The sequence below is a fragment of the Nomascus leucogenys genome, chromosome 22a (genome assembly GCF_006542625.1).
Source record: "Nomascus leucogenys isolate Asia chromosome 22a, Asia_NLE_v1, whole genome shotgun sequence".
Taxonomy (NCBI): domain Eukaryota; kingdom Metazoa; phylum Chordata; class Mammalia; order Primates; family Hylobatidae; genus Nomascus; species Nomascus leucogenys.
Window position 1 is genome coordinate 438,335 of NC_044402.1, and position 15,972 is coordinate 454,306.

Here is a 15,972-nt window from a genome sequence, read left to right on the forward strand (position 1 = left end):
CCCTCCAGCCAGGCACCCCCGCCAGCCCAGAGCTCCTCCACCCCAGCGCCCCACCAGCCCAGTGCCCCCTCCAGCCTGGCGGTCCCCTCCGACACCCCAACCTGCCCAGCGCCCCCACCAGCCCAGGGCTCCGCCCGCCCAACATCCCCCACCAGCCTGGCACCCCCGCCAGCTGGGTGTCCTCTCCAGCCTGGCGCCCCCACCAGCCCAGCGCCCCCTCCGGCCCAGTGCCTCCCCGAGCCTGGTGCCCCCCACCAGCGTGACAAGCCATGGGTCCCCCACTTCAAGGCCCACATTTTTTTATTAGCTGAGGTCGTGGTAGCTGTTGTATGTACCACTGCACTAAGTGCATCTTTTTCTGTAGTTTTGATGCTGACATCTTGCCCATTCCTCTGCCCCGACAACCCAGCTGCGTGGAGCAGCCCCCACTCTCTGTGAATAAAAGAACTTTCTTCCTACAAGACGGTCATTCCTGCGTCTGTGTGTTACCCTCCCTGATTACAACAAATCCTAGGCTCATTTTAAAAAGATACAGGCCCCAAATTTAGGAAGCTGCAGCCCAAACCCCCTGCAGCCAGCGTCCCACGTCTTTGCTGCTTTATGGCAAGACCCTGGAGACCTGGTGAGAGTGCAGCCCTGGTGTCCTCCTCCGTGGCCCCCCTAATCCCCTGCTGTCAGGTGTGCAGCTCCCACCCCAAGCATGATCTTCAGCCCCGGCCCTGTCCCTCAGCAGCACAGGTGATAAGCCCCTCTGTCTGGAAGCACTGTCTTTACTCAGCCACCAAGACCCCCCACTTGACCGCACCCCCACTTGCCAGCCATCCCCTCTGCCCTGCCTGTGCTTCCTACCACTGTGCAGGCCCAGGCTCAGGCCTCAGACCCAGGCCCCTCACCAGCCCTGGGTCCACCGCACCCTGGGGCCCTGCCCTGCCCTGCCTCCCACCCCGCCCTGCCTCCCACCCCAGCTGAGCCCACCCACACCCTGGGTTCTCACATTCCATTCTCCAGCCCCAAATTCCAGGTTCACGCAGCCAACTGCCCACCTGACACCCACTAAGATGCCAAGATTGTGAGCATGTCAGAGCCGGGCTACCAAGCAGCGGTGCCCACCCCAGCCTGCCCAGAGGTGCTCCTGAAAGGGAGGCCGTGCTGGCCACGGCCGGGTCTTGCCGGTGCTCCTGGGGCCGGTGCACCGGAATGGGGAGGCAGGCGGTCTAGGCGTGTCCATCCCCGGGACCAAGGAGGCCCAGACAGGCTGAGACTCAGGCACATGCCCCAGTGAGAGAATGTTCTGGCAGGGGGAAGGGACGTGGCCGCGGGGCAGGGCCGGCAGGAGCCTGGAGGTGGCCCCACAAGCCCCACTGTCTGCCCGCCTCAGGTCAGAGTCCTACGGCCCCAGAAGAGAGGGGAGCCTGGCGAGGCAGGCAGGGCTGGAGGCCTCAGGGCCACCTGTGCCTGCTGGTGGGGGGCGGGGGGCTGCCATGAGGCCTCCTTCCGCCAGGCTGGGGCACGTCCCCCGGACACAGATGGCTCTTTGTCAGGGCTGAGCTGAGCCTGCTGGGCAGCCTCTGGAACAAAGCCCCTCTGTCCATGCCGTGCCTCCCCACCCGGAGCACCACCTCCCAGGAAGGAGCACAGCCCCAGGCTCCCATCCGGCGCACCCACCAGGCACAGCCATGGCCGGAGGCGGGGGCAGCTGTGCTCACAGCCCAGGGCCGGGCCCACAGGGGGAACCCAAATGAAGGGGGGTGGGGCCAAGATAATCCCGTTCCAGGGAGGCCTGTGCCACCTCCCCGTGGTCCTGCCACTCACCAGTGCTGCGGTATGCATGTCCTTCAGCACCTGGCCAGCCCTACACTGGCCACCACTGCCCAGGGGCTCCTCCACGCTCCCACCCCCAAACAGGGAAACCCGAAAGGGTGGCAGGGGGAGGGCCAGGGGCAGGAAAGCCGCTACAATTTATTTCCGACTCCCCTCCAGACCACCAGGCTGAGCTTGTCACAACCTCCTCAAGGGATCGGCCATTCCTGTCCCCAGTGCTTCCGGCCACAGGCCTGGGCTCTGGCCAGAGTCAGCCCAGTCCCAGCCCCTGGAGCGAGCATGTGATGTGGGCTCTGCATCTGCATCGTCCCTGAGGCCACCTAGCCTTGGATTCTGCTCCTCCAATACCCAGCCGGGCTGGGCCAGGGCAGGCTTCCCACACGAGGGCCCATCCACAGGCCCTCAGCGTCCAGGTGGCGGGATCCAGATGAAGCCAGGCAGGGCTCCCACCAGCCTGGCCAGTTCCTGCTGACACTGTCCCTGTAGTCGACATAGCACCGCCTCCAGGCAGGCCTCCTGGCTCCTCAGCCTCCTGATCACCTCAGCTGCCCGCAGGTCCTGGTCCCCTGCTGCCCCATCCTCTCGTCTCACCAGCCGGTGTGGCCCATGGGGCTGAGCCGGGCCACTGTCTTGCTCCCAGCACCGCTGTAGAGCTCCCAGCTCCCTTTCCACAGCCTCCCGAGAGGCCCGCCGTGCAGCACTCCACTCTGGCCCCCGTCCACAGCCTCCGGCCTGCGTGGGAGACAATGGCAGTGGCTTTGTCCCCCGAGGACACTGGTCTCAGGCCCCCTTGGCATTCCCTGGGCCCAGACTCAGGCGCGGGCGCTGCAGGCATGCAGGAAACGCGCATATGCTCTTCAGAGAGGCTTACTGAAGATTTTAAGGGGAAAATCGTGCCTGCAATTTAAGTTAAAACTCTTCAGAAAGGCCGGGCGCAGTGGCTCACGCCTGTAATCCCAGCACTTTGGGAGGCCGAGGCGGGCGGCTCACGAGGTGAGGAGATCGAGACCATCCTGGCTAACATGGTGAAACCCCGTCTCTACTAAAAATACAAAAAATTAGCCGGGCGAGGTGGCGGGCGCCTGTACTCCCAGCTACTCGGGAGGCTGAGGCGGGAGAATGGCGTGAACCCCGGGGGGCGGAGCCTGCAGTGAGCCGAGATCGCGCCACTGCACTCCAGCCTGGGCGACAGCGAGACTCCGTCTCCAAAAAAAAAAAAAAAAAAAAAACTCTTCAGAAAAAGAAAATAGATGGAGCCGACGCAGCCCTGTGTTCACAGCCATGAACCTGCACAGGCAAGAGGGCGGCTCTGTGTTTGGGGTGGAAACCCAGGTGGCCACCAGAAGTTAGACGGGTCCCAGGCAGGTGTGGAGGAGTGACCACCATGTGATGCACATGTGGCGGAGGCATGGGAGCAGCAGGGCCCACACAGCACGGGCTTCCCTCCCTCATGCAAAGAATCAGAGAGCAGACCTCCAGCAGGAGGGGCGGGGGCTGTCCGGCAGCAGCTGCAGCTCCTCACCAAGCGTCCTCCGGCTCCCTCAGTGCGTGCTTGTATGTGTGTCGCCTGCCACGCTTAATCAGATGCAACTGTAGGATTCAACAAGTCCGAAGCGCCCTCAGGTCCGCCACCCCACGAAGGTGGGGCTGGGCCGGTGCCCAGAGCGAGGCTGGCACTCACCTTGGCCTCCCAGGCCGCCCGCCTGCGCTCCACAGCCTCCTGCAGCTCCTCCTCCAGTGCCTGCAGCTCCCGCGTTACCAGCTCCAACTCGCCACCCCCGCGCTCAGGGACCCAGGGCAGGAAGGTGGGCTGTGAGGCTGCAGCAGGCACCTCCAGGGAACAGGTGCCCAGGATCGTGTCCTACAGAGACCCAAGTGAAACAGCGTGCACCAAGCCAAGGGGACAGAGGGACAGAGGGCACGAAGGGCAGTGGTAGTCCCCCAGGTCCCACAGCAGGCTGGATGCCACCATCTCAGCAGCAATGACGTCCAGGGAGGCACAAAGGCCACACTCTAGAAGGCCACGGAGCTGAGGACAGGGGCAGCAGTGGGCCTCCCCGAAGGCGAGCGGAAGTCCTAGAAAGAGCCTACGCTAGGTCTGTGGCCTCCCTAAAAGCCCCTCTTCCTGTCTGGAAAACAGGAAGATCCCCAACGCCCCACCTGGGGGCTGCTGTGGGAAGGGATGCCAGGAGAGGGATGCGTGGGCTTCCTCACCATCCACCGCCAGAAGACCAGCTCAGTGCGCCGCCACGCCAGGACAGCCTCCAGGCGCTGGTTCTCATGTTCCAGAGTCCGCAGCAGCTGGAAGGCAAACGGCAGCTGGGCTAGAACCTCACACAGGACCCCATGGACAGACAGTCGGATGCACAGCTGGACCCAGCTGGATCCAGCGCCAACACCCAGCCCAACGCCTAGCTCACACCCCGCCCCTGCAGCCCTCCCCTGCCTGCGCCCAGGTTCTCTGGCCAGAGCGATGAGCAGGGCACCCTGGTGTGGTGCAGATGCCACCGCCCACCTGTCCTTTCTGCAATGCAGGGCAGCCCCCAACCAGTGCACGGCCAGGCCCTGCCTGCCAGGCAAGAGCTGCACCCTCGCTCTAAGGACACCCATTGTCCCCCACACCAGCCCCACTGCCAGTCCAACAAGGTCAGGGACAGAGTCCAGGTGCCTCTCAAGCCTAGACCTCTGCCCCACAGCCCTCACTGAATGGGGACTGTATCCAGGGACGGCAGGCGGACAGAGAAGCCCCAAAGGAAGGAGCAAGCTAGGCTCTGGGGTAGGGAAAACCCATTCCCTGTAACTTCAGGGACCCCCTAAGGCAGTGAGGAGTCTGCCTGGTGACCCAGGTGGCAGAGAAGGCAGAGCTGGGCCACACTTGACATTCCCAAGCGAAGGGTTGGGCAGGACCAGAAGACCCCGCCCTGCCTGCCCCATGGCCCTGCACAAAGGTACCTGCCCACAGTGTGCCCACAGACAGGCAGCTGGAGAATGGCCAGGACACAGCAGCTGCTCTGCCCACACACAGAAGGCCTCCCAGGTTCGCTCATGGGCTATCTGTACCAGTGACCCTGGGCCCCAGGGCAGGGGGATCCCTGCTGGGGACAGGCCCTCTACACCTGAATCCTGCCCCACTCTACCCCTGCTTCCCCTGGGAACTCAGAGTGTGGAGCAGGCTACAGGGGCCTGGGACTCCAGCAGTGGGCTGGGGGGCAGATAGGGATGGCCTTGAACACCAGGCCCAGCCCAGCCCATCTGGGGCGGAGCAGAGCAGAGGCAGACAGGCCTGCGGTCAGAGAATATGAGGACAGGGAGGTCTGTGGGCAGTGTAGGAGCTGGAGCAGGCTGGTGCCAGGGGCTGCAGCCCACCTGCCCACCCAGGTAGGCCACGAGAAGAGCAAAGGCCTCCACCATGGGGACGGCCGCTTAAACACACCTGACAGAAGGTAATCACCACAGTTCCCAAGAAGTTAAGGGCCAGGGGTGGGAGCAGGCAGGAGACGAGGGGCAAACACACCCCCTCGCCACCCCCTCCCACCCACCCCCAAGTCCTGCGGTCTCCACTGCCCTGCCAGCCTCCCCCACTTACCGCCCTAAGAGGGGAGAGCAGGCTGTAGGCTGAGGCCCCACCAGGATCCAAGGGAGCTGCCCAGTCACCCGGCAGCAGACCTGGCCGCTCACATACCAGCCATAGATCATTCCAGAAGGTTCTGGGACCCATCCCAGGAGTGCAGGAGGAGTGCAGGCACTTTGGGTAGGCCAGGTCCAGGTTTTGGGAGGCTCCCGCTCCAGAAACCTTGGAAGGAAGCCAGCCATGGCCCCAGTCCACCTGGCCAGTGCCGCACACAGCTTCGGGGAGAGAGCGGGGCCTCACTTCCAGGCCCCCCCAGCCCACCACAGAGGGTGGTCCCACAGAGGCACTGGGCAGGAGCAGGCTGGGGCCAGGGCAGCCTCTGCTCTGCCCCAACCCAGGGGTCCCAGAGGCCAGAAGCCTGGGTTTCGCTGAGCCGCCTCTACAAGGGAGGTAGGGCCAAGGGCAGACCAGGACGCCTAGATGCTGCCTCAGCACCGCCAATGCCAGTGCAGGCTGACTGGGTGGGCGCCAGCCCGGCTTCAGCCAGGGACACATGCCCAGCTGGCACCAGGGGCCAGGCAGGCGTCAGGGGTTGGGCCCTGTAAGCCCATGAGTGAGGCATGCAATCCCCCAGGCTTGGGCTGCAGAGCTGGAACCCACAGGCCCTTGCCACGAGCAGGACGCCCCAGCAGACACAAGACTAGGGGCCAGGAGCCAGGCCATCCGCCTCTGACCCCTAGGTCCCCCTGGGCAGGCCTGGGATGAGGTACAGGGACCAAGTCTCTGGGGTTAGAGAGGGAAGAGGCAGAGAAGGGGGACTGAGCCTGGAAGAAGAGGTCACACCAGCCCTGAGCCTCTGCCCTCCTGCCCGGCCATAGGCACCTGGAGCAGGACAGTGCCAGCCCGTCACTCAGGACAGTACAGAGCCCAGCCCAAGTTGTTGGCTCACGCCTGTAATCCCAGCACTCTGGGAGGTCGAGGCAGGTGGATTACCAGAGGTCAGGAGTTCGAGACCAGCCTGGCCAATGTGGCAAAACCCCATCTCTACTAAAAATACAAAAAAATTATCCGGACGTGGTGGCAGGTGCCTGTAGTCCCAGCTACTCAGGAGGTTGAGATAGGAAAATCGCTTGAACCCAGGAGGCAGAGGTTGCAGTGAGCCGAGACTGTGCCACTGCACTCTAGCCTGGGCGACACAGCGAGACTCTGTCTCAAATAAATAAATAAAATAAAATAAACAAGAAGAGTGGCAGCCAGCCCTGCCCTATCCCCTGAAACCAAGCCAGACAAGAGCAATAAGCCAGTGATGACGGGCGGGCAGACCCCCAGAAAGAAGGATGAGGATGGAAGGCCAGCAGCAGGGTGAGAGGAAGCGGCCACCCCTGGGGAAGTGACCTAACACTTGGGTCAGTGCTCCAGCAGCCCCAGGCAGAGGAGGGTGCTGTCTGCCCAAGGTCACATGGCCACCTGGGGCTCAGAGCCAGGTTTCTCTCCAGGTCTATGCTATCCAGGGCTCAGGATCTGCCTGGGACCACACAGCCCCCGTCGCCTGGGGCAGGCCTGCCTAGAAAGCACTGTGCCCCTGGGTGGTCCCGGTGTAGCAAGCAGAACGGGGCCTGCAAGTCTCCAGGGCCTATGGAGTCTCCAGCTTGGCAGGCTCGGTCCAGCACACCCCATGTGGGCTTGGCCTTGGGCTCTGAAGGGCAGTTGTCCCCCTCCCACAGTCAGCCCTGTGCCCAACCCTTCACCCAGTGTGGGCTAGCCCTCCACACCCCCAGGTACCCCCTGACACACCAGGTGAGACCTGCTTGAGACGCCAACACCACCAGCTCACACCTGAGATCTGTGTTCCTTTATTCCAACAGCCTGCCCTTAGCCAGCTGCCGGCCCAGCCCAGGCTCCTGCATCCTGGGCCCCCACCCACACCACGTCTTGATTTGTGGAAGGGAAGGGTGAGTGGCCCATGAGGCTAGGAGAGGCCCAGAGAACCTGTCTGTCACCCAGGCTGGCAATGATCAGTGGCGGACATGCAGAGACACCACCACTGGAGGCCCAAGAGCTGCCCCCCCCAGGCCCCTCCCACCTTGGGCAGTCCCCCTGCTGCGCCCCCCAGCCCACCCTCCGCAGCAGCTTGCCCGCCCTCACCTGCTGGCCTCCCTCTGGGTCCCTGAGCATCTCTGCTTCAGTGACAGACAGATGGCCAAGGCTCTGGTCGCTGTGGCAGCCTCGCGTGTACAGGTGAATCTACAACAGGCAGTGCAGAGCCCGGGCTGAGTGGGAGTCAAGCTCCCCCAATGCTGAGTCTCCATGAGTCCAGGGAGGTTGGCCATCAGGGCCCACCTCACAGATGAGGAAAGAGGGCTCAGAGAAAGCCACTCCTTGCCTGAGGTTGGCGGGGCTGGGCTGGGTGCAGAACAACCCTCAGCACCGCTGGGGCCTCCTGCGGGGGGGCGGGTGCCAGGCAATTTCACTGATGGCCTTTCCCACCTCGCTCAGCTCCTAAGCAGCAGCAAGACTGGAGTAGGGTGCCCTGGCTTCCCCAGCAGCATCGCGGGAGGAACAGCCCCTGGACAAGCACAGCAGTTCAGCCAGGCTCACAGTGGGGACATAAACGACTGCTTGGATCTAGGGAAATGGGGAGGGCTCCCCAAAAAAGGGAGGCTGGAAGGTGGCACCGAGGGTCACAGGTAGGCATATAAGTAAGCAGAGCAGCTGGTGCCAAGGCCAGGCCCGACGGGGCGAGAGGTCCCTGGAAAGGCCAGCTGAGCAACAGACCCTCTGCAAGGGTGGGATGGGGGGTCTCCAAGGAGTCCCGCACTGGTGGGAACCCGCTGCTGCCACAGACCCACCTGTAAGCGCTGGCCTCACAGTGGACACGCCGCTGGGTACCTGTGCCCCTGAGCCAGCCCCTACCACCTTCAGGACCCCACAGGAGCTGTCCACCCCCCAAGTCAGCCCCCACCAAAATGTGGTGGGAGCACGGGCTGTCTTCCTCCCCCTCCAGTGCCCAGGAGGGAGTGGCTTTCACGGCACAGACCCCATCCCACTGTTTAGTGACACAGAGCCAGAAGGCCGCTGGTAACTTTGGGGAACAAGAAGGCAAATTCTGTGAGTTCTCTGACACCCATTTCTGCCCACCATTGCACACCCCACTGGGCTCCCTGCCCAGCCCTGCCCCCTACAAGGACCACCTGGAACCACGGGCTCAGGCTCTGGGTAAGCCCAGGGCAGGAAGGCCCACATCCAGCCAAAAGCCTGTGCCGGGCCTCATGGGACAGGCTGCAGGGACCGGCAGCTGGTGGCTTGCAGCAAGGGACGCAGCCCCTGAGTGGACGCCCTGTGCCAGCTCTACCTTACTCAGGAGGGCGCACTGCTCCTGCTGACTGGACACCAGCTGGCGCCACCGGAACCGCAGCTTTCCCATCAGCCACTGCACATGGCGGACATCCACAGGACCCTCTGCTTCCATGTGGGGTGCAGGTGGGCCAGGGCTGGCCAGGGCCTCACACTGGAGAAGGGCAAGGGTCAGGCCCTGCTCCCACCCCACCCTGCCCCCCAGGAAGGGCCAGGATGGAGACGGTAGTGGAGGCACAGCCAAAAATAACGGGTGCTCCCTGCACAGGGAGCCTCTGTGCTTTCAGCCGGGCAGCTGGGTAACCCTTCATGGGACTGCCCTGAGGAGCAAAGCAGACACAGAGGGGGCTGACCCAGGCCTGCCCTTGCTCTGGCCCCAGGAGTTGAGACCAGGGCTGGCTCGGCTCACCCTCACCCACACGCACCTGGCACACAGTCATCTCGTCACCCAGAGGCACTCGGGCCTGGGCCAGCATCTGCTCGGGCACAGGTCCTCGGGCCAAGAGCCAGGACAGAGCCAGCAGCAGCTCCCGACTGCCCTGCGAGCCATCCTCAGGTAGTTGTGCCAGTGCCAGCCTCGGGTAGCCCTGGGAGCATAGCGCTGACTTCACCAAGCGGGCTTGGACCTCTAGGACAGAAGACCACCACCTTAGGGGGACCACCCACCTGGAGGTGACACCACCTGGATCCCTCCAGAGACCCCCTACAGGTCACTTGAGCAGAAGCTCAAAGCCTAGTTCAGAAGAGATGATAGTGGGAGAACTGCAACTCAGACCAGGATGAGGAGACCAGGGGCCAACGGGGACGTCCCCAGGGCTTTGTAGGAGCAGAAGCCAGTGCTACCCAAGGGGGTGGAGCTAGGGCTCGTCCGGGGCGTGGCTTAATGGGGAAGGCGGAGCTTTGAGGAGCAAACGGGGTCAGTGTTGGCTGGGGGCCAGAGCCTGCCGGGGCGGGGCTTACTGGGGAAGGTGGGGCTTTACAGGAGCAGGCGGGGCCAGTGCTACCGGGTGGGCGGGGCCAGGAGCGGGGCTTACCCAGGGCGAGCGAGGCCAAGGCGTTGCCCGCAGGGAGTGGCGAGAGCACACTATAGAGGAGCTGCCAGAGCGCGGAGGTCTGCGGTAAATAAAAAGCGGGCGGTCAGCGGAGCCGGCCCAACTCCCTGCGAGGGCCCGGGACCCCACCCGGCCCGGCTGCCCTCCGCGAGAGCGTCACCGCCTCCGGACGGTCGAACTTGGCGCGGCGGAAGATCTCGGGGCTGGGTCCCGAGGGCAGCGACCGACTCAACGCGGCGATGGCCTCAGGCAAGGCCCGGGCCCGGGCCCCAGCCGCGAGGTCCACCCGCTGCCGCCGCCTCCCCATACAGCCAGCACCAGCCTCTTTCGGATCGCCCGCCGCCGCCGCGGCCCGGGACCTGCGTCCAATCACCGCACAGGCCGTGTCTAGTGCGGCGGCTGGGACCTGCACCCAGTTACCGCTCCGGCTGGGACCTGAGCCCAGTCATGGCACCGGCCGGGTCCGGCGCGTAATCCACCGCGCCGGCTGGGACCTGCGCCCAATCACCGCGCTGGCCGAGACCCGCGCCCAATCACCGCGCTGGCCGAGACCCGCGCCCAATCACCGCGCTGGCCGAGACCTGCGCCCAATCACCGCGCTGGCCGAGACCTGCGCCCAATCACCGCGCTGGCCGAGACCCGCGCCCAATCACCGCGCTGGCCGGACATGCATCCAATCACTGCGTCGGCAGGGACCCGCCTTCGTGGCCAAGCCCAATGAACGGTTCCCCTGGAGTTTGAGTGTAGTCTATTCTGTCTCGTGCGGACCCACTTCCGGGCTCCTGGCACGGCTGTCGATATGGAGAACACCGCAGAGTCCGCCCTTGCAGGCTCAATCGTCACGACACCCGACACCCCACCTCGCTCAGGCCCCACCCATCAGCGCCTCACGCCCCTTGGCAACCTAGCAACCGCCGGGCGGGAGCGCGCAGACTCCGGAGGGCGCCCTGTGGGGCTGCGTACGCAGCCGGAGCGGACGAGCCTCGCCCCGTGGCGCCGCGTTCCAGGCTGGGCCGCCAGGAGGCGCCCAGAGCCCGCCGCGCCGCGCAGCGCAGACCCCAGCGCGGCCGGCCCCTGGCCCCTGGAGCGAGGTCCCGGGCAGCTCCCCCCGCCCCGAACGCGCAGCCCGAGCCCGCGGCAGCCTCCTCAGGCGCTCCCGGTCCTCGCCCGCCCGCGGCAGCGCTTCCCTCTGCCGCCGGCACGGAGCAGCCCTGGAGGAAGCCGGCGCATGGAAGCAGCTGCTGCCCGGGTGCCGCTGAGCCGGGCCCGCGTGCACGGGCGGCCCCGAAAGGCGCGGGTCGGGAGGAACGTGGGGCTGTCTGCGGGGATGGAAGGTCGGGCTGGCTCCTGGCCAGCGGCGCCTCCGGGCATTCGTGAAGACCCCGGGCCGCGTGTCACCGGGGCTGTTCCCGCGATGCCCCTGCACCTCCCGGGGCTGCGAGGACGGCGGGAGAGGGAAACTCAGTCCTCCCTGGACCCCCCAGCCCTGGCTGGCCACGCCCACGAGAGGCGCAGCCCGAGGGGTCCCGGCCCCACCTTTCTCCTCGGCCTTTTTCGCCCCCGAGCTCCTCTTCCAGGCGGCCCTGCCGGCCCCGCCTCGGGGCCCCCACCCGAGCAAGCCCCTCCTCTCCCTCCCCGCACGCCCTCCGTCCTTCCCCGCCCGCAGCCTCCTTCCCTCCGGCGCATCGCGATCTCCTTTACGGCGCCAGTAGGAAGACTACGCTCCTCACCCCGCCCACGCGGGTTCCTTGAAGCTAAGGGGCCTCCTCCTCGGAGCGCCTACTGCACCTGCCGAGCTACAGGGCGATGGGAGCCAGGGGGATGGGAGCAGGAGGTGGGGAACCGCGGCGCCACAGGAACTTGGCAGGAAGCGTGGGGGAGATGGCAGAGCACCTCTGAGGCCTTGTTCAGCGCTCTCCCAACCCCCGAGCTTGCGGATTTTTCTCTGCACCAGGTGTCGCTGTCTCAAAGATCTCAGTTCCCTCAGCTCCACCCACCACCGTCCAGCCAGAAACCAGCCTCCCCTCAGCACCCCCTGCCCCCATCCCATCAAAAGTGCTGTGGCTCCCAGCTCTTGGAATTCCAAGAATCCCCCAATCACCCCCACACACCCCACCCTGCGGGGCACCCTAGACTGCCCCACAGCACCTGTCGAGCTGAGCCTGCAGCACACCCACCACAGCCCTAAGGCAGGGCCAGATCCCTGGGCTCTTTTAAATCAGTGGGTGTCCGGAGGGGTGGCCTTCTGCCAAGGCCGGAATCTAAGTGGCCAGTGGGGGAACGGGGTCTCTGAAGGTGGCCAGTCAGCAGCGGCTGGCTGAGTTGACAAGGGAGTTTCCAGAAGGCCCCCCAGCCCCTGTGCAGGGCCAGTACTCAAGGTCCCCACTGGACGCCGGGCCACTGAGTAAGTCCCTGGGCACAAGGTAGATGGCAGATGAGGATGCACGTGGGGCAGTGGTGCCTGGGTCAGGGGCAGAGCAGCCTCATCAGGCCCCTGCAGAAGCTGAGCCTGGCCTGGAGGGGTGGGGAATGAGGACAGGGTTGAGGGGTGGAAAGGAGGAAGGCCAGGAGTTCCCACAACTCCCCCAAAGCCTTTCAGAAAGGGAGCCGGCATGAGCTGATTCACCCTCTGACCCGAGGCCAGCCTTGCGCGCCCCCAGGCCTCTCAGCCTGCTGAGCCTTTGGCTGGGGGCCTACAAAGCCCCCCTTCCCCACTCCCAGAAGGCCAGGAGGGCTCAGAGGCACTTCCGAGGATCTGGGAGTTGTAGAGGCGGACTCAGAGTGCCAGGGCTGGGTGCGGGCTGTCTAGGGTGGCCTGGACTCACCCTGCACAGGGAGCCCTGGCCTATGAGACCCTGGAACGGCCCCCTGGGGAGGGCAATGGACAGCAGAAGAGCAGGTGCCAGTGGCAGAGCCTGCAGCCAGAGCACCACTGCAGCTCCCTTGGCACTCCCCAGCACATGCACATGTACACACACACAGGTTTTCCAAGTGTTCAGGTTTATTGAGAGCATTAGGGGCTACAAGGGAGCCCTGGGCATCTGGGGGCAAGGCCTGGCATTTGCCTGGACAGTGGCCCTGCAAGCAGCCAAGGATGGGGTCTCCACCACCTGTGCAGAGAGAGACAGGCACAGACGTGAGTGCAGCATCCACGGCCTCCCTTTGGGCCCCACGAGTGGTCAGGCCTCCCTAGGAGGGGGCATCCCCATCCCGAGGGTGGAACCAAGGGGCAGGACAGGGGGTGGGGTCCTACCTCCCCGGTTTACTTGAAAGTGTGGCTCTCGGCTCCGCCCCGCCCAAAGCCTGCAGAGAGGGTGGAAAAAGTCAACAGGCTGGGGCGGAGGAGGCTGTGGGGTGGGGCGGGGACGAGGGGAGCATACCTTTAGGCCCAAACATGGCTGCGTAGCAGGGGTGGTTGCAGTAGGGTTTGCCTTCGTGCTGCAAAGAGAAGGGCTGTGAGGGGGGTGCCATCACCCCTGGCCCCTGCCACCAGGGTGGGCCCCACCTACCTCAGCGTGGCCCCCAGAGGTCAGCGTCTTCCCACATTTCTCGCACTTCAGGCAGGGCCGATGCCAGTCCTTGCCCAGAGAGGTCACCCTCTCGGCTGCAGAGGCACAGACAGGCCCCAGTGAGGCCCCAGTGAGACGCTGCAGGACGTGGCGCCCACCCCTGGCGTACCCGCCTCTTGCAGCCAGCTCTGCCCAAGGCCCTGTGCACTTGGGCCACATCCGCCTAGCCTGGCAGCCACCCTCAGGTCTCAGCACCCCCCATGAGGGGGACGTCTCCAATCCCCAGAGCCAATACAATCAAACAAAGCGCGGGGTCGCTGGTCCCCGGGGCACTTTCGGGTGCGGCCGGGAATCTTGCTCCCGAGGGCTGGGTGGGGCTGGAGGGCAAGGCCGAGGGTCAGGGGTCGCGGCTTAGGTCAGCAGGGCCTGGGCCTGGCTGCCTGCTTTCAGCCCCAGGCCTCTGCGATGGCAAGGGTGGAGCCTGCGAGAGCCCTTCTCGGCGGGGACAGGGGTGACTTCCCACTTCCTCCCTCCCCTCGGGGCGCGCGCGCGCGCGGGGCAGGAAGGCGGACGCCCGGGATCGCGCCCCGGGCGTCGGTTTCCGCGTCTGTTTCTACTTAGAGCTGGGGGGCGCGGCCCCAGCCCCGCGTTCCTTCCAGCCCTGCGGGTCCCCCACCCAGGGCGTGCCCGAGAGGAGACGGCAGAGACCGTAGGACCCAGAGACGGGGAGGCTTAGAGCCAGAGATAGCCCGCCGAGCACAGCAAGACTGCTAACAGGCAGAGATCGCCAGGGCCTTCGGACGCAGGGGCCTCCACCCTCATCCCGGGGCAGGCGGCGGGCCAGGCTGGGGCGCCGCCCCGGGGACCCAGCGCCCCCGGTCCTCCTGAGCGGTCCCCAGCCCCGTCGCCCCGTCGGCGGCGCCTCCTCGCGGGGCCAGTGGGGGTGGGCTCACCGAAGTACACCTCCTTGTTGCACTTGGGACACTTGGGCATGGCGGCTCCGGGTCCGGTGCAGGCGGCAGCGGCTGGGGCGGCACGGGCTGCAGGCGCGAGACTGGGTGGATCCGGCCCGGTCCGCGCCTTTCAGGGACCCCGCGACCCCGCCCCTTGGAGACCCCGCCCCTCGCGCCCCGCCCCCTGAACCCAGGACTTGGACCCTGGGGACCTCAAATCTAGGCCCAGGGCCCGAGAAAGATCATCTGGTCCACCCCCGCCTTCAGGCAGGACCCGGGCCTGACTGAGGACGGAGCGCGGGGGGCAGGGGGCCATGGGGACTTACTGAGGGGGCACAGCTCTTCAGGCGAGTTCAAGCCGCGCCCCTAGCCCAGCGCTGTGATGTCTCCTGGGTCCAGGCTCCCAGGCAAAAGGCTCGCCCGCAGCAGAAAGCGCCGCTCCCACCCCCAGCCCTACCCCACCGGCACCCGCCCTAACCCCAGATCTGCCCGGGCCGGGACTGGACCAAACACCACTAAAATGCAAAGAGATGCAAAGCAGCCCGCGCGCTGATCCTGCCCTCCCCAGGACGGAGGGTCGGGGACAATTGCCGGAGAGCCCCCGCTGTTGCCCCCCACCAAGGAACCCACTCTGACCTTCCATCCCACGCAAGGTTAGGAGGCCGCCCCTATCAGTCCCCTCACTCCCAAGGGACGTCCCCGCCTCTGCTAGCTCCCCTGACCTCCGCTGCGCTGGGAGGTCCATCGGACCGCAGCGGGAACATCCCCGGGGAATTCTAAAGCGGGGACTCCCAGCGAGGGGAGCTGCAGCTTGAGGAACGATCGGCTGCGGGGGCTGGGGTTTCGGCCGGCAAAGGAGAGAGTTCAGCCACCCCCAGGCCGGATCAGAGATGCCCGGGCCGGGCGCAGGAAGGAGTCCTTATCTCTGCGGGAAGCGCCCAGAGCGGCCAAAGCGGTCCAAGTCCGCTGCAAAGTTGAGGCGGAGGATGGTCCCGGTGCCAGGCGGAGGCTATCCCGCCTCCCCCGCCCCCAGATTCAGAAGGGCCGAGGGGGCTGCTCTGGCCTCGGGCTTTGGGGTCAGCCCTCCAGCTGACCGGCCAGCCTCAGGAAGGGAGCCCGGGTCACTGTCAGCCCCCTCTCCTCTCGCTGAGCAGGGGAGCCCTCTCTCTGCAGGCCCTTCACCTCCGTGCTGCGTGGAGCTCCGTGCCCGAGCTCCCACAGCACAAGGGCCGTGCTACCCTTCCTCCCCAACCACCATCCCTCCTGTCAGCCATGTTAACCAGCGTCCTTATCTCCCCTCGATCTCCACTGGGCCTGTGCCGGCCCTGTCCCCGCTGGGGGCGCTGGAGACCATCGACCCGGTCCCCAGGAGCCGCTGGCCTACCCCTGGCGGGCACCGAGCCCTAACTGCACCTGTGATCCCAACCTCACCTTCCCTGAAGCCTACCGCCCCCCTGTCAGCACCTCGAGGCCTGCACTGAGAGGAAGAGAAGCCGCCTGCCCTGCCCTGTCTGCCACCAGGCCCCAGCTTGGGGAGAGGGCAGGGGCAGCAGGGCTGTAGGACGGCCAAGGCACAGGCATCTGGCACAGAGGCCACACTCCAGAGAGCCCCACACCAGCACACCCAGCCCAAGGCCACATCCTGCTTGCCCTCCTCCTGGCGTCCCTCTAAGGCCACAGTTCTGTCCCCGACTGGGGCTAAGTCCTGGGGT

The 15,972-nt window shown here is 65.7% G+C and overlaps 2 protein-coding genes across 5 annotated transcripts; both read right to left on the bottom strand.

The window, feature by feature from the left end:
• Positions 1-1,920: 1,920 nt before the first annotated feature.
• On the bottom strand, positions 1,921-10,322 carry TEDC1 (tubulin epsilon and delta complex 1). Of its 4 annotated transcripts, XM_030803325.1 has the most exons (9): positions 9,959-10,319; positions 9,781-9,859; positions 9,172-9,374; positions 8,745-8,900; positions 7,538-7,636; positions 5,408-5,614; positions 4,036-4,122; positions 3,503-3,682; positions 1,921-2,553 (listed from the first exon to the last, which is right to left on the bottom strand). In XM_030803325.1, the coding sequence occupies exons 1-9, from the start codon at positions 10,103-10,105 to the stop codon at positions 2,224-2,226; spliced, it is 1,488 nt and encodes a 495-aa protein (XP_030659185.1). In that variant the 5' UTR covers positions 10,106-10,319; the 3' UTR covers positions 1,921-2,223. The 4 variants fall into 4 exon arrangements, with proteins under 4 accessions (XP_030659185.1, XP_030659186.1, XP_030659187.1 ...); XM_030803326.1 differs by lacking the exon at positions 8,745-8,900 and having other exon boundaries at positions 9,959-10,322; XM_030803327.1 differs by lacking the exon at positions 5,408-5,614 and having other exon boundaries at positions 9,959-10,316.
• A 2,468-nt stretch (positions 10,323-12,790) lies between these two features.
• Positions 12,791-14,675, bottom strand: CRIP1 (cysteine rich protein 1). Its single transcript, XM_030803330.1, has 6 exons — positions 14,587-14,675; positions 14,261-14,347; positions 13,308-13,402; positions 13,179-13,236; positions 13,052-13,101; positions 12,791-12,908 (listed from the first exon to the last, which is right to left on the bottom strand). Exons 2-5 carry the CDS (start codon positions 14,298-14,300, stop codon positions 13,061-13,063), a joined length of 234 nt encoding a protein of 77 aa, XP_030659190.1. The 5' UTR covers positions 14,301-14,347; positions 14,587-14,675; the 3' UTR covers positions 12,791-12,908; positions 13,052-13,060.
• Positions 14,676-15,972: the final 1,297 nt, after the last annotated feature.